Source organism: Tympanuchus pallidicinctus, unplaced genomic scaffold, assembly GCF_026119805.1.
Source record: "Tympanuchus pallidicinctus isolate F22 unplaced genomic scaffold, pur_lepc_1.0 scaffold11, whole genome shotgun sequence".
Classification (NCBI taxonomy): Eukaryota; Metazoa; Chordata; class Aves; order Galliformes; family Phasianidae; genus Tympanuchus; species Tympanuchus pallidicinctus.
In genome coordinates this window covers 18,549,429-18,574,114 of record NW_026294627.1, presented here as the reverse complement: position 1 = coordinate 18,574,114, position 24,686 = coordinate 18,549,429, and the positions used below count along the sequence as shown (strand labels likewise).

The 24,686-nt window shown below is 45.3% G+C and overlaps 1 protein-coding gene across 4 annotated transcripts in view; it reads left to right on the top strand.

Annotated features, from left to right (window-relative positions):
* SLC7A1 (solute carrier family 7 member 1) overlaps nt 1-24,686 on the top strand; it is a 61,285-nt gene that overhangs the window by 18,622 nt on the left and 17,977 nt on the right. For 2 of the 4 annotated variants that reach the window (XR_008203557.1, XM_052671426.1), the window contains exons 2-4: nt 6,047-6,188; nt 19,591-19,974; nt 23,257-23,415. Coding sequence is in view for 3 of the 4 variants with exons in the window: in XM_052671426.1 (XP_052527386.1) it covers nt 19,605-19,974; nt 23,257-23,415 (529 nt within the window). In the remaining variant the exon portion in view is untranslated. The remainder of the gene's footprint in view (nt 1-6,046; nt 6,189-19,590; nt 19,975-23,256; nt 23,416-24,686) is intronic. The other 2 variants (XM_052671429.1, XM_052671427.1) reach the window with 1 other exon arrangement.

Here is a 24,686-nt window from a genome sequence, read left to right as displayed (position 1 = left end):
TTCATATGCAACGAAAGTCAGAAAGAAGGTTTAGGACTTCTCAAGAGTGTTAGTTTTAGACCAGTGTATAATTATCATTGGCATTGTGCAGACTGAGGACAAGAATAATGTTGCAGCTCTGAGGAGTTCACAGGCTGTGAGTGTGAACAGAAGGTGATAGTGTTGTTGCTGCCTTATAAGTTAAGGTTCTCTTGGCCACCAGCTTTGTCACCCGCAAGTGGCACATACGGTCACTTACAGACATTGGCTTCTGACCCAAGGAGCGATGCTGTGGAGATGTCTGCCACCATGGGAGCCTCTGTCACCTCTGATCTGGGGGGGTTGTGGGGATGATGTGTTCACACTTGTAGGTGCTGTGGGACAGCTCTGCCTCTCAAAATTATTCTTCAGTGACTATTGACTGTCTCTGCCATTGAGGGAGAGGCTTGGGCCTCCTCCGTGCTGGTTTCCCATGGGCAAGATGCAGCGTGCAGAAACAGTAAAGCAAAATGGGTGAATCCTGCTCTGACAGCAGTTGCGTTTGAGCACTGCAATAGTGAAGCTTCCAGTCTTTAGCTCTCACCATGTGTCTGCATTGTGAAATGTCTGGCACGTGGCTACTCGCACACACACACACCCAGCTTCCCAGCAGCATTAGTGTGTTCAACACCTGCGTCTGACTTGGGGAGAGCAGGCAGAAACTTTCCATTTTTGCCAGGTACTCTGTGAACTTTTTTTGTCTTCAGAAGTCTGTCTTTTAGTCAGGAATTGTATAAAATACAAAATGAGAAGGAACTGTAATAGCATGGGCTGCATAGCTGCAAATGCTGACTGTGATGCAAAGAAGCCCTCTGATTGCTACACCCTTCAGAACTTGCTTTGCATGTGAGTATCTTGTATTTTGAATGATCTGAAGGGGGCAGACCTTCTACTGTGCACCACTGCTTGAGTGCCTTAAGTCAGACTGGTTGCAAAGCAAACCTGTTTCCTAAGCAGGATGACTACTGGGTGTTCAGTCCTTGATTCATACTGTTCCACTGGGGTGTATTTGAGCCTGGCTGCTTGTAAACTTGTGTCTATCAGTGAGATGTTCAGAAGGCACTCCTGGTTTTGTGTGGGCTGTAAAGGAAGCTGACACTGGCCAGGCTTCTAATTGAAAGCAATTCAGTTGTGAATGTGGGACAGAATGTGTTACTACATGTTTGCGTTGTACTCTTTAGTCCACACATTACTCTTTCTCTAATCTAGCCAGGTTTCGGTGTTATCAGCTCTGAACTGTGTTTTTGTTGAAACCTTTGCCACTCCCTCCTCCCTCTTTTTTCTTTTCCATCTTCCTGTGCCAGTCTATAACACGTTTCAGGTGGGACTCCCCTCAGTATGATGCTGCACCTAAGCACTGTGGCTCTGCTTTAAGTTATGTGATGCGTGAAGGCTGATATGTGGCAATCCAGCTGGTGCTGGGTGCAGCTGGTGAGTCTGGCTGGTGCAGGGAGTGAGGGCAAAAAGGAGTGGTGTACATTATTTCCTCTCAGATGGGGAAGAAGTACAGTGCAGGTGAATTAGGGCAGAGATCATGTTACAGTTACTGCTTATGTAACATTTTGTTCACTCTAGATAGATAGATAACTATCAAGTTCCTCAGTCTTGATCAATTAATGAAAATTCAGCAGCCTCTCAGAACTGTCACTTCCAGTTGCATCCAAGCTTTCAGGAAGCGGAAAACACCACCTTTTTTTCTCTTGGCCCATATCTGGGATGTCTGATGCTGAGTTGCATTCGTTTTGGGGCAGGAGAAAGAAAGAGTGATTTACTGCTGCTGCTCTGTGGATGCTAGCTTAGCCTTGGTGGAATTGTACTGCCAAGCTATCGTGTTGCCAGTGGAGAAGACTGGGATGTGGTAGAGCTGCTTTCCCTCTCCTGAAGGATGAGCTGAAATGTCCTGCTGACTTAAATAGGTGCATGGGAAGCTGGTTGTACTGAGCAGCAGAACAGAGAGGCTGGGTGGTGCAGAGACCTAGGCTGGTGTTTCTGCACAGAGTCGACTGGGGGCAATTCAAGTAAATACCAGCCCAGCTGAGTAACCCACTGTGATGAAGGTAGCATTTGTCTGGCCAGATGCTGTCACTTACATCCAAGGTTGCCAACCTCAATTCCCTGTACGGTACATCTGGAGAAGTGAGTATTTCTGTGGCATGATTCATCTCAGCCCAAACGAAAAAGCAACCTGAAAGTTGCTTTCCACTGACTGTAAAAGGATTAGCTGCCATGCAAATGTCAGCACAGTAAATGCCTGAATGTTTATCTCATTGAGGAATCCGAGAATATCAGAAGTTCAGCGATGCTGGGAAGAGCTGTGGCTGTTTACATTATGGGTGAGTTTCTCCTGGTATTTGAACACTCCCATTTTAGAGCTGTTGCTGCAATATCGTTGCCTACTTAGACCTACAGAAAAGACGTACCTGAATATCTTGGTCAAGCAGCAGGTGGAGGTCAACATCTACACCCTGGTTAGCCACTGAATGCAAGATTCTCCCCTGTTCCTTGTGGTTCCTGGATGTTTGGGAGCACCAGTGATTGGCATTTGGGACTTTCACATTCCCACTGCCCGTGGTGGCTTGCAGAAACCAAGGGACCCCTCTAGGCCCAAGCCAGCTTGTTTCTGGCATGTCAGGATGGATGGCTTGCCTTGAGTCCACCAAAGTGGTTGGCTGGGAATCCCATGAGCAGTGTCTTATACAGATTGCCTTGTTTCAAAGTTTCCAAAATGAAATACTGTGAGATTTTTGGCTGTAGGTACATTTAGGAGTTTTCAGTCCTTCACTCACTTGGAAAACAATTCAGAAAACTGAATTTTCACATTTTTGCAGTTTTGCAAATTGTGGTAACTGCTATAGGAAAAAATATACTACTAATTTCTTAGCCAAGCTACGTTCCTCATTATGTTTTCCTGTCAATTAATTGCTAGCCTTATTTACTGAGAAAGCTATGCTATTCTGGAAATGTAGTGACTATTTAGTAGTCATTTCCTTTTAAAAGCCTCCACATGGAGGTTCTTAAAAATAAAAAAATAAAAAATTGAACAATGAGCTTTTTATTTAGCTGGGTTTGTCCCTGGTGCTGATTCATGCAGGCTGGTTAAAATCCCTTGTACCAGATCATTTATTTATCCCTGGAAACTGTGCTGTCAAATGAGAACATATTCTCAAACTGAATAGTGGTGTGTGCTCTGACCCATATTATTCCTGGCTGTATGTGAGCTTAACTGTCTTATGTTGCCAGGCATTTTAATAGAGGTGAGAAGGGCTGAGCTACAGGCTAGGTGCGCATCATCTCTGCTGCGTTTGCACCTGCTGAGAAGCCCTTTGCCTTTGCTGGCACCTTTGCTGGCTGCTCGTGGGCTTTCTGGTGGCAAAGATGACTGCCACTCAGTTTTTCACCTGATTTCCCCACCCAAATGTAGCTGATTTCCACACCAAATGTAGTTGTGCAGTGCAAAGCTGCTGTACTGTCTTATGTTCACTTGTGCTGACCACAGGTGCAGTAAGCAGGACCTTCCAGGCTCTGTGATCTGCTGGAAGAGAGAGAGAGAAGAAAGGAGCAAAATGTTGTGATGCTGTAAGCATGGAGAAGAGGCTACAGCAATGGCTTAGGGTGGAGGTGCCACAAGTTGGAAGGGAAACCAGTGGGTATTTGAACTCCCCTTGGGATTTGGGAATGAGCTTTGGTGAGATTTATCTCTGAATGTCACAGATTAGGACGGGCATTTTGCCTCTAGTATTTGTTCAGTTCAGGAAAGTTCCAACACAAGCAGTAAAAATATGATAGGCAATTGGAGAAAAGCAGAAGCAAAATATTTGTGCCTTGCTCTGAAGGGCTGGATCAAGGATCATGCAATCCTGACATCCAAAGCTCTGTTCAGAAAGCTCTGAGGAGCACTGCTGTTATTTCCTTCCAAGAACAATGATTCCTTATTTTTGTTTCTGATGTCTCTAGATTCAAATTCTTGTCTTGAGGAGCTGTTGGAGCTGGAATTTCCATAGCTGCCTTTTAATGTAACCCATGTGAAGGCTTCCCATCTCACCTCAGGTGGCATATACTTACACCCAGAGGTGCCTGTCTCTGCCTGTTGATTACAGGGGGTTGTGAGATGGTACCCTAACCCAAACACCTGCTTGGGGCTGACTGACGCTAGTTGGGATAGCAGTCCCTCAAAATCTGGATGGCATATAAAGAAATGCAAGGATACTCCCAAGTTGAAGCCACACTGTGTCGCTCTGTTTGCTCCAGTGAAACCTGCACAGGTGTTAGAGATGCTGTCTTCTTAGAAGGAAGTATTTGGAGAGCAGAGCAGCGTGGTGCAGAGCACCAGCAAACACACAGCAACATCTCTTTGTTTTCCATCCTGCTGTTGAGACCTTTGGGAGGAAAATGTTAATCATTATTTGTTTCATAGTTATTTTGTTTTAAAATGACCTATATTTTTTTCCAAGTCCCAGTGTAGTGGAACTAAGCAGAATATTTATGGCCAGCAGTTCCTTTCCTTCCTGTTGTCATTTCAAGAGCCTGGCAGCTGCAGCAAACTTTTATTATAGTTCAAAGCTTCTGGTTTGAGATGTGATGTGGAGGATTGGCGAGACATGGCACCGTACGTGCTAGAAGCAGTTCATTGAAATGTATAATGCAACACCTCTCAGACTGTCATATTTAGGCCTCTCTGCATAACCCCCATCTCTGTAAACATAATTAAGAGTGATTTCCTTTGATGTCAGAGTGATAATATGAAAAAATATAATGAGCTTTTGAAAGTGTATTAGCAGACTGCTGATAAGTCGCTTTTTTCACAATGAGAGGAAGTGCATATTTACTCCAGACAATATCCTTTCCCTGATAGGGACGCAATTATTTTTAAGGATAGGCATACAACTTCCTTCAATAGAGCTGTAAGTGACTTTACTTATCTCTGTTGCTGCCTTCCATGGTGGTGAGGGAAGAGATCCAAAATTTTTGTTTTGGGAGTCTGCTGGGGATACACAAATTTGGGTACAAGAGGGGGTTTCCATCTCAGGGATTGAGAAGCAGGTTTTGAGGCAGGCTTCTGTGTGAGAAGCTGGTGGGGAAGGGAGATGCAGATGGCAACTACAATCAAATCAGAATGTAAACCAGATTTCAGCGTGCAAACCGATCAGCTGCCAGGCTGGTGGAATGGAATGGAAAATGTATGGCAAATCTTTTTTGCTCTTTGGTGTTGATCTCATCTCCAAATGGCCTTGGTTCCAGTTGAACCAGGACAAACTCCCTTTGTGGAAAAGTGCAGATTGTAAGAGCTGGCTGACTGCAGTCCAAATTGCAGCTCAAAGAGGGTGATACCAACTGCAGGATGCTGCTGCCTTTCTGCGTGAGCACCTGGGAGCTGGCTGCACTGTTCTGCAGCAGCCTCATATCTAAGCCAAATCTGCCCGTATTCTCTGTATCTGATCTGCTGGCAGGCACTGGGTCTTGCAGCAAACCTCAGAGGGCCGAGGAGGCTCAGTCCATCAGGGCCTGCCCTTCTGCTGCATATTAAACCATGGAGATGCAGCCATGGAAGGAAAATGTTGACTTTGCCTTTTTTTTTTTTTTCCTGCAGGAGAGCCCTCAGGGAGCAGGGGAAAGCTAAGCAGCAAGCTTAAAAAAAAAAGAATGTTTACCAAAAGCAAACAAACTTTACATCTACCTTGCTGTGAAACAGCATTCTGTATCAGTGTTGTACCTCCTATCTGATAACATTTATAAAAGTGGAATATATCAAACGTATAGAAACTGCTATCTCCATGTGAAAACAACAGCAGTTTGACTGGTCTGATTGCAGGGCCATCAACATCATGCTTGTATTGCTTGGACTGCTCTGTACTTACTTTGGGTTTGAATACCATGAATGCAGTTTTCAGGGATGTTTGGTTGTAAATCCATAACATTCAGGAGGTGTGAAGTCTGCAGTGGGATCATTTGCAAATCCCTTTGGAAGCAATTTCTTCCCCCCACAGCCAAAGCAGTAATCTCACCTAATATGCCCTTTTTTATTGATCAGGTGCTCCTGTCCCAGTGAATACTCCATTTTACTGGCCCTTGCAATGCAAGGGATTGAAGGGCTGCAGAGCTGGGCAGTTTTGGGTCAAATCTTGGAAGAAAAATGAGTGAGTGGTGAAACACTGGAGTTTAACAGCAAGCAGGCAAGTACATGGGCAAGGCTGCCATGGCAACTACTCATAGTGTTTGCAGAAAAGGCCAAGCTGTATGCCATTCCTAACCACCCATCTACTTTTAGCAGCCCTATCCCCTCCTGATGGCTGGGAATATTGTAGAGAGCAGCTGCATGGGGAGGGGAGGAAGGCAGGGAGCTGATGCAACTTGAATAGCGTGTTGCAAGCATGGGAGCCAGCACAGAAGCAGCCTTCAGCAGGCTGGGGAGTCATTGTGCCAGAGGAGGAGTGTGTGGCTGCTGCCTGGTTGCAGGGAGGAACAGCTGGAGGAGAGATGCTCAAGAGCTTGGAGGCGAATTTGGGGTCTGTCACCTTGGGGCTGTCCTAGAGGTGTCCCAGCCTTGTGCTTTACCTCCTCTGCTCCATCTCTGGAATCTGGGCAGTCCAGAGATCTCTTGTTGTTACAGTTTAGACACAGCAGAACATGAGTGCATCCTGTCTGCCTAGCAGCTCTGCTCTCTGTAACTGCCCTGCCCAGCACAGTTCCCGTCCCAAAACAACGGTTCCTGGTGAGGCATGTGTCATTAACTGATGGGGACTGGGGCGTTGCCATATTACGGTTATACTGGAAATGTGGTCACACCTTTGGTGCTCAGCAGCCTCCTTCCTGCCTGAGCGCGGAGGTTTGTTTGCTGCACCTCAGGGAGAGGAAGGGGATAACAGCACTGTGGCAGCCCCAGCACTGATGGTCTTTGAGGACTGAAGGGGCTGCTGCTCTAATGTGCTTTGAGCTGCCTTGTCCTCCAGGGTACTCTGCTCCTCATGCTGTGCCAAGTTATGTAGTTCTGGCTCCTTCAGCTCTGGGTGATCCAGGTCTGACTATGGGGAATTACTGATTCCATCAGGTTGTAGTACTCTGCCGCCTTTAATTACAAAGGGAGCTGCTATGACATGCATCAGGGCATCATCTTTCAGGGGAAGTTCTTTCTGGAGCACTCACTCTGATGGGAAGCTGTATGTTTACAGGCAGTCGTTGAAAGCCACTCCTCAAACTGCAGCCATGCAGCAGCACCTGCAGTCTCTTGGCTGGTACGCAGCCACACAAATCTGCTGATGAGTGTGTAAAATGCTTGTTTGTGCCTGCAGTGACTGATGTGTGGAGCTTGAAAGGGGCTGATCCCTTCCCAGCCCTTGAATTAGGAAAGGAATGCAGGAATACTGGGTCTAGAAAGCAAACATTTTTGTTCATTTCACAGTAATTTTCTTTAAGGTGCAGTGTAAAGCATATTCACAAGGAACTCTTTATTATTAGATGCATAGTCATAGAAGTCCCCTTGAAAGGTTGTAATGTGTACTGGAATGCAGCAATCCTAATGAGAAGTTCACTTTATTCAGAAAAAGGACGTTTGCAATTCTGCTACGTCAAGTCACTATCCAGCAGCCACATCAGGGCTGACAGCTCTGAGTTGGAGGCCATTCCCAGGGGCTTACTACACACAGACCTCCAAGTCATTGAAAAACAAAACAAAACAAAAACCTCCTGGATTAATGAGAACATATTCCAATTTCTTTATTTAGATTACATGAGCCCTGTGGAATAGCAGACTTCATGAGATAATTTGACATTTGCAGACACAGTTACTCAGGGGTAGCAAAAACGTTTTCAGCAGGACAGGGTTTTTTTTTTTTTTTTTTCAGACTGGAGTAATCTTGGTAAGTGGGAGCCTCAGGGCTCTGCCATGTGTGATTTCTGCTTTCCTTCCTCCAGTGCAAGCTGAGCTCTCTCCCATGTGCTAGCAGCATGGCGCAGTGTTTCTGCAGAGCTAGAAAGCTTTGTTTTAATTGCAAAGCACCAGTTGAACCACCCTTTTTATGGGGTATAGAAGTAAGCCCTACCCCTGCCATAACTTGTAAAGGCTTTGCTGCGGGGTGTTTCAGGTGCTTGCTGTGGGATGTAGCTCTCTCACTCCTGTCCTTTTCCAGGTTGGGGTGTGTATATGGCCATTTTGGTACCAGAATTTTTACAGCCTTCAATTCTTGCCAACAGGAACAATTCCTCCAAAATTTATTGCGAAGCATTTCCTCTAATCAGAGTTCTTCAAGTGCTTTCACCTTTTCAACAGAAATGTGCTGCCCCTGCTTTTCCAGTAGGGAAAATGATTCCTTTGCTTTGAGTCAGTACCTGTAATGGGGGAAACTTTTAACTGAGATGGCAACATGATGATAGAATCTCTGAGTTTGGAAAAGACTTCCAACATCATCCAGTCCAACTGTCCACCTACCACCACTGTTTCCCCACTAAACCATGTCCCACAGGACGACCTGTAAATGTTTCTTGAATACATTCATAGTTGGTGACTCCACCACCTCTGTGGGCAGCCCATTCCAGCTCCTAACTGTTCTTTTGGAGAAGGGATTTTTCGTAACATCCAACCTGAATTCCCCTGATGCAACTTGAGGCTATTTTCACTTTTCACTCTAGTTATCTGGGAGAAAAGGCTGACTCCCACCTCGCTGCAGCCTCCTTTCAGACAGTTGCAGAGAGCGATCAGGTCTCCCCTGAACTTCCTCTTCTCCAGCCTGAACAATCTCAGATCCTGTAGCTTCTCCCTGTCAGACTTGTGCTCCAGTTCCTTCACAGCTTTGTTGCCCTTCTCTGGACATACTCTAGGGCCTCAGTGTCTTTCTTGTGATGGGCTCAAAACTGAACACAGTATTTGAGGTGCAGCCTCACCAGAGCTGTGTACAAGGGGATGATGAGCTGCACTGGTGATGAGATGCACTGGGGATATGCCTGGTGGAGAAACAGCTGGCCTACAGATCATCAGCGTGACAGTGGTGGCCAAACTCTGAAGGCATCTGCCCAGGCTACCCTTGCTGCTGTGGCTGGGATGCCCTCTGGGAGGGGGAATGGGGTCAGTGTCTCCTGTTGCTATTGTATGGCAGAATCAACGAATCTTTGGTCAGCCTCTTGTCCACACCTGAAAATCCCTGCCCAGCTATGCCATTCGTGATGAAACTAAACATTTGGGGAAGCCTCTTTATCCATCTCACTGTAGTGTGCCCCGCTTGCAGGATGCTGTTTGTTCTGCATCAATGTTGGGATTCTTTGTTTCCCCACTTCTATTTCAATAACAAACCAACTTCCGTCTTGATCTGTCTTCCTTCCTTATCTCTTCGTGGGCATTTCCCACTCACTTCCAAGGACTGTCTAAAGGCCGTGCCTGAAGCTTGCTGAATGGCATGGTCAGACACTGGCTAAGCAAAGCTCAGTCTCCGTTCTGTTTGGGTTTAAGAAGGCATAAGCTTGCTTATTCAGTATTGTTTCCCAGCACGTAATGTTTTCCTGCTTGTTGTCAAGGCTGAACCCCTGGCAGATTGCAGGCACTTTGTCACTCAGTCAGTCCCTGGCAATCCATTTCATGTTCTCACTTGGTGAGTCTCATTATCAGTGGAGATCCCCTCAGGTTTTATGACAAATGGAGGGAGTTGGATCAAGCCATTTTCTTGTGGGATGTAATTTGAAGCCACACTGAGGAACTGTTTGAGGAGACGAGTTGAGCTGGTGGGAGATTTTTCAATTAAATGGCTTTCATCAGAAAATGATTCGCATAATGAGTGATGCCCTTTATCAGTGGGGCACCTCCGGAACTTTTGGATGCACAGGGGCTGCAGGCAGTGAATACAGGGCTGTCCTTCTCCCACAGCTTACTGTCCTTGGGCTGGGTTCTTCCAGGCTGCTGGAGGAACCACTCTGGCTCACTCTGAAGTATGGGCTGAAAAGGCAGAGGGCACCCAAGGCGTCTCCAGTCTTCCTTCACCTCAAGTGCTGGCCACGGCTGCTTGCTGCCCATCTTTTATAGGCTCAGCTCAGTGTGAGGCTGGAAATCAAAGCAGTGAACTGTGACTGGGCAGAACAACAAACAGGAGGCGCTGATTTTTGAATGGGAATATAAGGATTTGGGTTTGTTTCAGTGATCCTATTTGCAGCAGTTACCCACGTGGTTGTTCTGAAACAGCTGTAGGAGTGAAATGTGGTAGTCTGGGGGTAGGAGTACATGGTATCAAGGCTTAGCCTTGCCAATGTAAGCATATTATCTAGCTGTGCCCAAGTCTGTAACGCAGGATCTTTACCTAGATTAAGAGGAATTTCTCTAACTTGTTCTTGAAATGCTTGGCTGGTGGAGACTGCTTCTTCCTCGTATCCTATCCCAGTGCTTCATTGTGCCCACAGCTGGAAAGCTGTCATACTTCCCCACTGCAAATTAAGCTTGATGGATGATGCATTTCTGCAATAGCCAAAGAGGAGAATATTCACATCTGTCCAACCTTTAACCTGCAGAATGGCTTACTATGGGATACCCTTGCTGATAATCACAGCTGAAGCTTTGCAGACAAGAATGGATTCCACTGAACTTCAGTTTTGGAGCTTTTGAAACTTGAATTTTGGGAGATGGTAGCATCCCCCTCAGGACTTCCAGAGTAGGAACCTCTCTAGTTTTGTTTTGGTCAAAAATCACTAGTTAATTTCAAACATGTTTTAAAGTATCATCACAAATAACCTGGATCAAGCAGACACTGAAGTGAAACATTGAAGTGAAATTTTGAGAAGTTCCTAGCTCAAAAGTAATTTGGAGTTACGGGTTCTTGCCTGGACTTGGGGAGAATGATCATGATAGAGCCAGATTTCATTGAATCATACGACCAGTATGATCTTTGCACTTTCCAAAGTTCTCATGGGATAGGGAATGAATTCCTTGTTTTGTTGGGGATAGCAGCAGTGCCAGTTCAGAAGACAGGCAGGTGAACTCTCTTTTAGTGGCACTCAATTTTCCTTTTTCAAGTAGCTGATAAGTGGATGGTGTGGGGATTAGAGAGGATGCCTTGCTACTTCTTTTCCAATGGAAGGAAGCCTCTAGGCCTGTGAGATGTTCACAGAGCAGTGGGATGTGCTGCCTCAAATCCCTGATGAGCTGGAAGAACAGAAACTTGCTTAGTCTCGAGCCGTGAGTGGCAGAGGGCGAGTTCCCAAGCAACACATTCCTCATCCCATTAAAACAGCTGTGTTCAAAAAAGGAAAGCATACAGTCCCCTTTTTATAGGCAGTGTGCCTTTGGGCAGGTGGTTAAGGCTGTATTTTTGCACACACTGTCTGTGTACTGTTGATCTGTATTTAGTGCGTAGTCTAACTGGATGAGTTTGAGTAGCAAATGCTGTTTGGATGAGTGATGCTGTCTTTAATGACAGAATTGGCAAAAAATGTAACACTGTGCTCATGCATACATGCTGATGTAATTCTTCTGTAATGTGTGTATGAATACAGCCATGCACATGTAAAAAATAAAATGACTTCAGTCAGGAAGGGGAACAATTTAACAGCACACAGAAAATGCTTGCCTGGTTATAATACATCAGCACAATGTAAAGTCAATTTAGAGGTGTGCAATTAATTGGATGACTTTTGACCTGGGCTGCTGGCTGTTCTTACTGCCATGTTGGGATATCTCCCAGCTTCACACAAAACTACTGCATGGCCATGCCTTTTATTTTAATCATCTGTAAAGGCTTTTCTGTGGTAGCAGGCATCTGCAAGTTGCTGTGACCACAACCTGTGAGTTTCTTAGCACTTGTCTCAAGGCTGCCCACTCTAAGCTCTCCAATTTCTCCTTTGGAGATAGAGTTGCATCAATCTGAGAGTCTGATGATGTGTCTTTTGCTTCTAAAAGTCTGGAGATAGGTGTTCAAATGTTTGTATGCAAAGCTCAGTTTCTTCTATAGCTATCTTGTTTCTACTCTGTCACTCATGGGGTAACTTGACAAACCATTTATAGTTCTTCTGAGAGATATCCTTCCAAAATGCCTTGTCTGACACACTTCATGGTTTAACGAAGGTAAATAAGCATTTTGAAACATGCTTGAAGCTCTTGTGCCTCAGTTATTGCTGACTTCCCTCAGTGTGTTTTTGAATGATGTTTCGGAAAGTACTCAGCAGCTCTGATATGGTCCCTTACAACATAACCTCTTTGCATCTAGTGGTCTTGTACAGTTAAATCTTAAATCCCAAAATACTTGCAATGCTAATGGAAATACTAGGAATACAGGTTTACCACCTCTTCTTTTTCTGAGTAGGCTTCTCTTTGAATGGTGCTACCCTGGGGATGGAAGAAGCGAAGCCAGACCTTTGGAAAGGGCTTCCAAAGGCATTTTTTACCTGTGTTTGAAGCAAAAGTCATCAGCATGTGCTTGTTCAGGAAGCTGGCCTGTGTTTAGGATAAATGGGCCAAGCCCATTCCACATTGTTTGCCATATGTACCAACATAACACATATGCACAAGCCGTTTGTTCTGCAGATTAGTTGTAGTGATCTTACAGCTACATGGGGAGACCTTTGTTGAAAAGGATGCTGAGGAAAAATAAAACCACTTGTTGGGATGTCACCTTGCCACGCAGGAAGATTATTAATGGCAGCAAAGGTTCCTTTGTGTTTCAGAATGGACATAAGCATATGTAGGACAGGGCTGAGTAGGGTGCTGGGGCTGTTCATCGCACGTGCAGCGGGGTTAAGCTCGGGATTTCTCTTTTGCTTAGTAGAAGAATCCTTACTCCATGTAATCAGCTTTCATTTTATGCTCTTCTGCATGTTGGAGTTGGCTTCTGGGAAGAAAATTCTCAGGAGCAGCAAGGCCTTAAAATAGATAAGGAGTAGTTTCCAGAAGCTGAAACAAATTGTGATTGTTTAGGAAGTGATAGTAGTGCTTATGTAAAATGGTGCCATGTCAGCTTATTTTTACATGTGATGTTTTATGTTTAGCCGGACAGATGTTTGTTATGGTTTATTTTTTGCTGTTAGCCAGATGCAAGGTTGCTTATTTTCTTATGGGATTGTTTTGAAGAATGTCCCTTTTTAAAATGTTGTTACTGGGGAAGGAAATCTATAAACCTGATATAATAGGTGTGTTAACCATTAGATAAGAGGAGGAAGAATATCTTATTTTACTTTAAAATACAATACAGCCAAGGCACAAGAATTTGGATACGGAACAAACATAAAAGACATTGTAAATACAGGACGAGGACCAGTAGGAATGGGTGGATTTGGCCCTATTGAAGTCAGTGGGAGTTTTGCCGTTGACTCCGGTGGGACAGGATCTCACCCGAGGATGTGAACCCTGCCCCAGGAGCTGCCCTGCTTGTCACTGTTTCCCTGGGCTCTCAAAGCCACATGCTGCTGCTTCCCTCTGTTCTGCTGATACCCTAATGCCCCCCAGGGTGTGTGGTGAAGCCTCTTCCACCCGAGGGCTATACTTGTGGTTTGGCTTTTCAGCCTGTTGGTTGCCTGTCCATGCTTCCATGGGTAACTGTAGCAAGCAGAAGAGACAGGAGCTGAGGAGAGCCTTAAAAATCAGGCTCTTTGTGCCCAGTGGTGGTTTTAAGTGATGAGGAGATCAGCCTGGAGAAGAGAAGGCTGCGGGGTGACCTCATTGCAGCCTATCAATACCTGAAGGGAACCTACACCCAGGAGGGGAGTAAACTCTTCAGAAGGGCTGACAACAGCAGGACTAGGGGAAATGGATCCAAGTTGAAGGAGGAAAGATTTAGGTTGGATGTTAGGGGGAAGTTCTTCACAAGGAGAGTAGTTAGGCCCTGGAACAGGCTGCCCAGGGAGGTTGTGGATGCCCCGTCCTTGGACGTGTTCAAGGCCAGGTTGGACGGGGTCCTGGGCAACCTGATCTGAATGTGTACGTTTGGTGGCCCTGCTAGGCAGGGGGGTTGGAACTACATGATCCTTGAGGTCCCTTCCAACCCAGGTGATTCTGTGATTCTGTGATTCTGTGAGATGGGAATGAGGGAAATAGGCATGGTGAGAATCAGAGAGGTAGTGGTGTACAGAGCCCATTTTGGTTCATTTATATCAAGTTTTCTCAACCTGAAGGTAGTTATGTACCTTTTAGCATCATTTCTAGAGTAATTTATATTGTTTTATGTGCTTAGAACTGCAAGATGTTGCAGAAACAGTGGCGGTACGTCCAAAAAAGAAGTCCTCATTTCAAGTGTGCTTGGGAGTGGAAGTGCAAGGAGCCAGTCTGGAATGCATTTCCTTACTTCAAAGGCAAGAACAGCTATTTCAAAAAGTGAGATCACAGGCAGATCCAACTTCTAAGGAGGGAAAGATAATCTCTGCACAAGTCACCCTTTGATGCAATTCCGAAGATAACAAATGATATCAAAAAGGTTTGGGGCAGAGGTATGCTGGCCCCTGTACTGCACCCTGTAAGATGTTGTGCTGCACGCTTCTCTGGACTGAAAGCCACTTTACCAAGTGACTGTGAATATAACAAAGTGTGTAAGGTAGTTTGGAGTAGATTTCAGTCATCTAAGCAGTGGAAGATAGGAAGATAAGTGCTGTGTGTGTGAGGATGCGAAAAACAGCTGCAGTTCAGGTACCCCATACCCTGCTCACTGCTGGTGATTGGCGCGCTGTAGGTGCTGTTTTATTGACAAGAGAGGCTCTCCAACTTCCCGTTGCTTTTTGGGCAGGATGGAGCTGGCATCTTGATTTCTGAGATCAGCCAGAAGGCAGCTGTCTGCTGGCATCGAGCCACTTCCAGGACGTTGGCCTTAATTTCTAGGTCAGTCGTAATTAAATAGTTCATCCTCTAAACAAATTATCTACAGAAAACAGTTCTGCTTTATTCTTGATGACTATAATACAGCTATAAATACCTGTAGATACACTTGAGGAATGAAATTGGTTTGAAATACGTTTCTAGTGAGATTCTTGAGTTTATATATGAGCTTGAAATATATATGTAGCTTTTTCTAACAAATGAAGCCTCCCTCAACCCCCAAAATCTGGCCTCGCTCCTGCCTTGTGCTGCAGCGAGGGACTACTTCTCTCTTAGGGACAGTCATGCCCAAAGAAGGAATTTGCTGTGATGTGTGGCAAAAGAGAAGATGTCAGGCACCAGGTCTTCATTTTTAATGCTGAGTAAAACTTCCATTGTTTTGGGACCGTTGAGATACCTTCGTTTTGGAATGCACCGCATTTAGTTAAATGTAATTTATATGCCTGTGTAGAAAATAAATAGCTTACAAGTATTATTAAACAGTACATTTTTGAAGCAGAGGCTTTGAACCAAATCTTAAGAGAGTTAGCAGTCTCAACTTCCATGATGATGGAAGAAGGAAGGAGCATGGCTCTAAAATGCAGGAATCCGTGGTCTACCTTTGCCTGGAGACATTTATGAGACCAAGGTATGTCAGCTGCCTTTAGTAGTGCCACTTGTCACTTGGGGTTAACCCCATTCCCTTATGTGCTGTTGCAGAAGCCCATGTCTACACTAGCTCACTGGTGAGTGCGCACACAAGCGTTTTCCTCTCCTGCATTACACAGCCCAGCCCTCAGGCAGCTCCCTATCACCTGTGCTCCATCCACCATGTTCAGCTCAGTGCCAGGTCCTGCAGGGATCCCTGTGGGCTCAGGGCATGGTGCAGAGCCCTGTATTGTATCACAGCCTCCTGCTTTCATGTCTCCTCACCTCATAGCCATCCTCAGGCTTTATTAACAGCCTCAATTGGGACTCTCTCATGTTCTCTGTATTGCTTTTGAACTTCTCTGTTCAAGTGATTACTGTGTTAACTTTGCCATAAATATTGACTTTGCAAGAAGCAAACTGTTTTCCTGCAGTCTTTTGGCATTTCTTGATGTCTCTGTACTGGATAACAAACCTGCGTTTGCACTGGAATCCGAGCTTGGTTGTGAGTCAAACTGGTCTTGACTTCCAGACTGGCTTTGGAAAACAACTCCATTAACACATTTCCTGTGGGTATCTTGCTCATCGTAGGCTGCAGTTTATGGAAGGGATTTCTTTGTTTAGTTTCAGAGGGTTTTTCACATCTTCTCTAGCATTTTGTCCTGGTTGCTTCACAGCACTGGTATTCTCCAAGACTGACTATAAACCACCAGTGCTGCTGGAGGTGGGGCACAGCCCCATTTATGTGCTTGTCATAGAGTGCTGGCACCAGTGGGATCTCCTTCAATCTGCTGGGAGTTGAGCAAAACCTAGGACTTGCATTGTCCTTCTTGAAGGCAGAGTCTTGTCCTGCCCTGTTCTGCTTTAGGGGAAGCAGGCAGTTGAAAGCAAGCAGTTCTGGCTGATGTGGGTTTGCATGAGATTCAAGTGCAAGAACCAATGTTTTGAATAAACACTGGCAAACAGACCTGTCATCCTGCTGAAGGGAGAAAATAGTTTTCCCTTCAATGCACACTGGCAATTCCTGTGGCTCACCAAATGAGATTTTTTAGAAGCCTGACCTGAAACCTGCCTTTCTCCATTGGTTTGAGTCAGTGTATTTCTGGACCATAGCAGCCTTTGAGGAGCTGTTGGATTGTGCAGTTCCTGGCACAAGGAGACTTCTCAATCCTCATTTCTAATTACTTTCTCCCAGTAGGGGAGGTGGGCTTGAGGCCAAGGGAAAGGGATTCAGGTTTATAGCTGCTGTCTTGGAAAAATGAAGAGTTTTTTTGATTTTGTCCTTGATGATATGGTAGCAAAATTGAAGAATTGGACTTGATGACTGACTCAATTAAGTTTCTTAGCATGCATTTTCCCACCTTTTACAGTAGGTTTTAGCTGGAGTTGATGAAGTACGAGTCTCACTTCTTCATATCATAAATTGCATTTAGTAATATTTCTGTCCACATTCTCAGCATGCTATTAGTGTTAGTGTGCAATGTATATTACTGTTCCATCATTAGGAGATGAGGCACCACTCATTTGAAACTGAATGCTTCATTCCAGCATTGTATCTCAATAAAGTCCATTTTACTCCCTTTTCATAATCAATGAAGAGATGTTTGAAAGTCCTGTTGCTGAAACCAGGTAAAGATGCCACATGGCAATCATTCTGGGGCACCTTGGAGCTTCCAGAAGTGGTCCAAAATGGAACCTGCCTTCATCCTCTTGCACTACTTCTACTGGAGCAAGTACTGCAGCCTTGAGGTCTGCAGAGCAAAGTGCTTGCTGCTGGAAGCCAGCTACCTGCCCTGCACACACAATGGGGAGGTTATTTTGGACCAGCTGTTGTCTGTTCCTGAAGGCTGAGCACCCATTGGTTGTTAATGTGCATTACCTATGCCTCTCAGTTTGCTTTCATCTCATTTCATCACATTTTAAATGCACTCACGTACAGAACAGAAATTGTGATGTGTATTAGTAGAGGAGTACTTGTTGAGAAGCAGTGACTTTGGTGCCTGGAGCCAGATCTGTCCATAAAAGTATTGTCAGTGCCAGCTCTGTTAGATTTTCTTTGGCTTGAATGTGGTTCTGTGGGAGTGTTGGAAACTTCATGGTATTTGTCACTGCTGTTGGGCTTCTTGTTCTGGTGGCTTATTCTGAGTGCAGAACGTGCCTTGTTACAACTCCCCCAACTTAAGTACGTGTTTTCTTGGGTATATCAATTAGGAGCAATCCAGAAGATCTTAGTGAAACACCATTGCTATGAAGAGCATTATGTTATGTACCTGCTGAATTTTGAGTGAGGCTGCTGCTAGGATGAAGGTAGAATGGCTGAGGAAGGTGACTACAACCTGGCAGCAAAACTCAATCTCAGTTCTCGTTATCTTGACTTGAGTAAAGCTTTTGACACGGTGGCACACAAGAAGCTGTTTAAGATGAAAACAACCAGGAAACCAGCAAGGTGCAGAAGGAACATGTTAATAAGAAGGTGGACTGGGAAAGGAGAACAGATCCTTGTGGACGAGATGGCCACTACTGAGGTTCCTGGTGGTTGCTCTGGGAGTGCTCTTATTGCTTCTGATAGCTGCTCCTGACGGAAGGAAATAGAAAGTGAGATGTACTGCTGCTCAGGAGGGTGATTCAGAGGTGAAAGGTTATTATAGACAGGGCAGCAGACTGCCTCATTTCTTCAGGACTTGTGAAATCACAGACTCGTTAGGATTGGAAAAGACCTCTAGGATCACCTAGTCCAAATGCCAACCTGTCACCACCATGCCCACTAACCGTGTCCCTCAGTGTCACGTCCACACGTTTCTTCAACCACCCCCTGGGCAGCTTCTTCCAATGCATTGCAGCTCTTTCTGAGAAGAAATTTTTCCTAGTATCCAACCTGAAACGAAGGCTGAGGCGTTATGGTTGATCTCTAAAGGAACCCTGGGGTAACCAGCAGAGGGGAAAGGCTGTTCTGGACACAAGAACATGTGTGAATACTGCCTTCTGAAGTGATGTGCCTGGAGGGCAGAGTGCAGTGGAGATAGGAATCTAGAAAGTTTTAAGGGTAAGCTTGATGCATCTATGGGAGGGGAGTTAGGACATCGTGCCTTGTGACAACTGGGGCTGGAGTTTTCAGTGTGAAAAGGAAGAAGTTCCTTCTACTGCCTGCCTGATGCACCCATCTGGGCAGGGTGATAAGGAGCAGCAGCTCTCTCTGAGGTTTGAAGCAACGTTCCTTGTTTTATCAGAAAAAGCAGGACAAAACTTCCATACCCAGGCTGTGTGTGAAGACATACATCTTCAAGGGATGGGTTTTGCGAAGGCTTCCCTGGCAGCACTGATTACTAGAATGGCCTTCGGAGCCAGCCTCTCTGCTGGCCATACTGGTTTGACTGGTTGTAGTTCAAATGAGCACCCATCCTGCAGTGCTGTTATCCTGCTGGGATGGAGGAGTTCACAGACCTGCCCTGTGCTCTCCCCTTAGCTGACACGAATGTAAAATAGCTTAATCCTTTGCCTCAGTGTAACCAAATCTAAGCTTGGGTCTGTGTGCCTTTTTTCCCAAACCGTATCTATTCCAGGCTGTGTAGTTGTAGGCAGCTGCCAGCCTGTGCTGCTGGCTGGAACTGGAGCTCAGAGGAAGGAATACAGATCTGACTGGCTGCAAACAGTGTCTCCTGGTGCACGTGGTTGTGTTGTGCTCTGGGACAACAGCACATGTGGTGCCTTGTTCTGGAATGTAATGCTCACAAGTTTTGCTCTTATTTCACCCCCAAGACTTCAAAAAATTTATATAAGGTAAGTACATATCTATGAATATCTCTACTTTTTTTAAGTTTCCAGCCAGGAAAACTATCCTGACAATCTGAAAGACAGATTTGGCATAAAGGCTTGCCCACCTGTGTGTGGACAGTGAGGCTGTAAGGCGATTAGTGTCCCTTGTGTGGAGAGGACAGCTCGCCTGCTTGAGATCAGTGTGAATGGGAGCAGGAAGCAGAATTACTGGGCCTTTTTCTTTTTTGCCTCCCTGTGCTAAGCATAGATAACATGCTCAGGAGGCGTTTTGCCATATGAAAAGGTGGAAGGTAAGTGAGCAGGAGATTCTTTGGCTAAAATATGAGTGCAGTGTTACGCTCTGTAGTGATACTGTTTGTGGGGTGTGGCTGTTCCACCTAGTGACGGCAGCATCTTTCTTGCAGGCCCAAAGACAACGATGGAGTGCCAGAAATTCATCAAGTTTGGGAACCAGCTTCTTCGCCGGAAAAATGTGGACTGCACTCGAGAAGACAGCCGGCTCTCGCGGTGCCTCAACACCTTTGACTTGGTGGCCCTTGGTGTGGGCAGCACTCTGGGGGCAGGCGTCTATGTACTGGCTGGGGCTGTGGCACGAGTGAATGCAGGACCTGCCATTGTCATCTCCTTCTTGATTGCTGCCTTGGCTTCTGTGCTGGCTGGACTCTGCTATGGAGAATTTGGTGCTCGCGTTCCTAAGACGGGATCAGCTTATCTGTACAGCTATGTGACTGTTGGCGAGCTGTGGGCCTTCATCACGGGGTGGAATTTAATCCTCTCCTATGTTATCGGTGAGTATGGCGGGCATGCAGCAAGACCATACCAAGTCCAGGATGGCAGCCTTGTTGGTACCATCAGCCACGTTTGTGTGCCTGCATTGCTCTGCACTCACTGAAAATGTGAGGGCTCTTTGGCAGGGTGCACTGACTGTGGCTGCTGTCCCTTGGCAAGGTGAGTGCTGTCCTGCAGGCTGAAGCTTTGAAACGAAGGCAAATTGCTACTTCAGCTACTTCCTCTGAACTCCCACATCATCTCTTTGGCATATCCTGGCTGCTGCACACTTGCCAGGGAGCAAGTGTTCCCTATATTGAGAAAGAAGTAGCTGACAGAAGGGTGCTTTTACATGACAGCTTCAGGCTGATTAAGGATTAATTTCTGGTCCCTTCAAAACCTGTTCAGAGCACCTGGAGATCAGAATTCTGCCTCATGAGTGGTTGCAGGATTAAACACGGGGTTGAGCTGCAGGTTCACAGTCTCTGAAAGGTCCAAAACAAATCTCTCCTAAGCCTTTCACTCCCACTAGTGCTGGATCATGCTCTGAGCATGCAGTGTATTCTTCAGCTGACATATTAAAACTAAACCACTATTTGTCAATTAAGGATTCGTGTCTTTTCAAGCACATTTTGAGCTTGTTATTATGTCTATAGGTAAGGCTGCAGCCAACTTGCCAGTTGAGAGTGAAGACTTGCGAGTTAAAATGAAAAACAATGTTGTGCTGAATGATTAAAGGAAGCTTTTTTTTTTTTTTTTTTTTTTTTAAACTGTGTTTTATGAGATATACAATTGTTACCTTGGAGATAGTTCCCATGATGCTGGGGGTAAGATCATATCATGAGTGACATAGTGATGTAGCAGCTGCTTGTCTGAGATAGCGCTGGCTCTCATCTGTGTGCTACCTGAAACCTTTTCTTCTCCCTCCTCCCTTTCTTTTACTTTTTAATAAGAAAGGAGAGATTGGGAAACCAAAGTCAATTAAAGTTGTCTCCTCAGGAAATGTGAGTCCTGCGGTTCTTCTATGAATCAAATTCATTGTAGGGAGGAGATGAAAATAGTTTTTAAACAAAGTTAAGCATATAATTTACTCCAGTCTTCTAAAATGGACTCTGCTTAGGCTGCACATACAAAATTGGAACAGTTTTCCTAGTGATTTATGCTCTGATCCAGAAAAGTAATGCTAAATAGTCTTCCTCATGTTCCTTACCTGCTCGGTTACATTGTGGCCCTTTCTACTGTGATGCTGGACCTCCAAAAAGACAGACATTGCTGTGGAAAAAAGGAAAAACCTGATTCTGCAAATTGGTGATGAGATTTACCTCCCTAGCATTACACTCCTGAGCAGTGCCACCATCCTGAGCAGAATCCAACGAGGATGGCAAGAACTTAAATTTGTAAGGGACTCGACCAGCTTGATGTGTTTACTCAGGTTTCAGACATCTGTTCAGAAAGTATTGTGGGATGGAGCGGGATCATGGTAACCAGCAGATGGTGGGTGGCAGTAGTGTCCAGGGCAGGGTCTTGGAGGTGGGGAATGAGGAAAAATGGGCAATTGACTAGTTGGGCAGGGTCTGGATGGTGGGGGAAAGAAGGATTGTTCCAGGACCAGGATATGATGTGAAATTTCTTCTGGGGTGATGGGAGTTGTGCCAGATTGTGGGTGGGGAATGTTGCAGAAAGAGGAGGCTGGTGGAAGCTCATTAACGTGGCGCATCATAGAATCATGTCACAGAATGGCCTGGGTTGAAAAGGACCACAACGATCATCTCGTTTCAACCCCCTGCTATGTGCAGGGTCACCAATCGCCAGACCGGGCTGCCCAGAGCCACATCCAGCCTGGCCTTGAATGCCTCCAGGGATGGGGCATCCACAGCCTCCTTGGGCAACCTGTTCCAGTGTGTCACCACCCTCTGAGAAAAAATTCATCCTGATACCTAACCTGAATCTCCCCAGTCTCAGTTTAAAACCATTCCCCTTTGTCCTATCACTATCCACCCTTGTAATGGCTGTTGTTGGGGTCTCCTTCTCCTTCCCAGACCATGTGGTCACCTCCCATCCTGGTCCCGATCCTGTAGCCAGCTCACACCCAAGCAGATCAGTTGGCCTAAGCACTGTGCAGGGTGAGCAGGAGCCATCTGCAAAGGTCGTGCTGACCCCAAAGCCATAAATCCTCCTGGATATGGGCCCTGTGCTCCATGCTTTTCAGCAGCAATAAAGATGTCCTCCAGGTGTCTGCGATGCTGGAATAATATCAGAATCCCGTGCTTCCCAAGGCTGTTGGTTACAAAGTTCTGCATGAGCTACTGATAGCATTGTGGAACTGGCTTCCAAGCAACTGGCATTAACATAAAGCATGCAGGAGCTGGTTCTTCCTGTCCTAGAACATGAAATACTGCAGCCAAGGCAAAGAAATGAAAGTAGTAAAAAAAATATCTTTTTCCCTGGAATTTTCCTGATGCAAAGCTGAAAATTTGTAATGTGAAACAGAGTAACTTTTGGAGGTTTTTTTTTAGATTAAAAGCACCAATGTTCTGTCCCTTTAAGTGCATTCACAGCTTGTGCCTCTGTGTCTCAAAGAGCAGCCTGGTACCCAGACAGGCCTAAGCTGTGCCTTATTATGATCCTGTTGACAAGCCAAGTTGCACAGAGAGCATTCCCAGCATTGCTGCAGGTGTTGCTGACCACTGCTGAGGAGGGTTGTGCTGTGGGTGAGCACAGTTTTTGACACAATCGCAGGTACTGGAGTTGTGACCTGAAAACCTGCCTCTATCAGGATGAACTATTTTGGGTATAAGAGTGCACAGAGTTCTCTAAGGAACTGCTTTGCAAACCAACAGCAAGCCAACCTCTTTTTATTTATTTATTTATTTATTTATTTTTAAATTAGGTAATTCTGTACAGTAGTAATTATATAACAGCATCTAATTGTGTGAGAGAGATATATATGGTGTACAATATTGGTAACCTAACAGTAGTCAGTGTAACACAGGAGAATAAGAAGCAGACTGTCTGGTAGCCAAAGCTGCTTGTTTTACACAGTGCTGCCACTGACTGGTGGTTGCTGCTGTTTCATCTCTCTGGAGTGGCTCAATAGCATCCCAGCATCAGACATCCTGAGACCCCTGGGTCAGTCCTCATCCCAGCAAGCTGTGCCATGGTGTTCTAGAAACTGCAGCAAGCTGGGGCCAGAAGTGTCTTTATGCCACTCAAATGCGCCAGTAGTGGAGTCCAAAGAGTCCTGAACTTGGGTAGTGTGCCATCCACCAAAGGTGACCCCCATCCGCTCTGTTCTCTGGCAGGAACCTCCAGTGTGGCCAGAGCCTGGAGTGCCACGTTTGATGAAATCATAGGTGGGCACATTGAAGACTTTTGTGAAAGATACATGACAATGAACGCTCCAGGAGTGCTAGCAAAATACCCAGACATCTTCGCTGTGGTGATAATCATCATCTTAACAGGTAAAACCTCAGAGGCGTTTGTGAGTCTTGGACCTCCACCTTCTGTCATTTCACTGTTTGCTTTCAGAATGGGCACGAGGTCCCATTTGTTTTGGACGACTTACTAAGGCTCTTTCTTTGCTATGGATGTTGGATTTACCTAGATAGCCACAGAGGACTTAGCACTGGGCATATCCTGTTTGTAAGCTTTTTAACTAGTGGGGAGGGCTTTTGATATTTTTGAGCCACTTTTAAAGCCATTGATTAAGTTGGTATAAGGAAGAAAAGAAAAGGTGACTTGTTAACCTCAATCAGGTAAGGAAGTCTAATCCTTCTTCCTCTCCCAATCCTATCATACAACAATTTCATTCTGTTGCTCCTCTATTTTTGTTCTCCCAATGATAATCAGCACCGACTGCAAGATCCCAGAGAAATAAATATGTGAAAATCAGTCCTTTTTTTTTTTTTTTTTTTTTTTAACCAAAAAAATTGTTCTAAGACTTTGATAAAGATTTGGAAATGTTTTGAAAATTTCAAAAATTAAAATCCTTCTAAACTTTTACCAACAGCTGTAACTCGCAAAACATTACAAAATTCAGGCTAATTTAAAAAATAATTACTCTTCTCATGTACCTCTGTGGTTTCCAGCATGCAGAAGCTGCAGTGTTGCCCAACAAGGTTATCCTGACATTTCCCACCGTGATCTGGATGGGCATCTCGCAGCATGGGCTCTGCTCACTGGGACAAGCTTCATAAGCCAGTGATGCTTTGACATCTTGAGTTTGAATCTCGTATGTTTTATCTTAAAAGATGGAAATGTGAGTGCGCAGAAATCTCCCCTCTCCCTGAAATGCTTTGGGGTAGCAGTAAGAATACCACGTAGGGCTTCTTTTGTCCTTTTGGCCCACATGAAGTGTTTTGCTTTCTCGTAGTCTTCTTATTAAATATAGGTTGAAGGTTTGGGTTCTTGAAAGTCAGCTACCTGAAGTTACCAGAGCTTGTCCCTCAGAGAGGCTGTGTTACGCCTCGGTGAGATGTTGGTTGCCAGAGCCTGCAAATGTGCTCTTCTCCTGATGGACTTTCTCTGAAGACCATGAGCAGAAAACCTGTTCTCACTGAGCTCTCTGGCAAAGCAGGAGTCCTGTGATGCCACCTTGTTCTGTGTCTTGAGCTGTAAGTAGCTGACCTCCTGGATTCAGTCTCTGTGGAGAATGGCATCGTGTTTTTTGCTGCTCACGTAAAGGTGATTGTTGATCATAACATCTGCCTTTGGCCAAGACCTCTAAGACAGT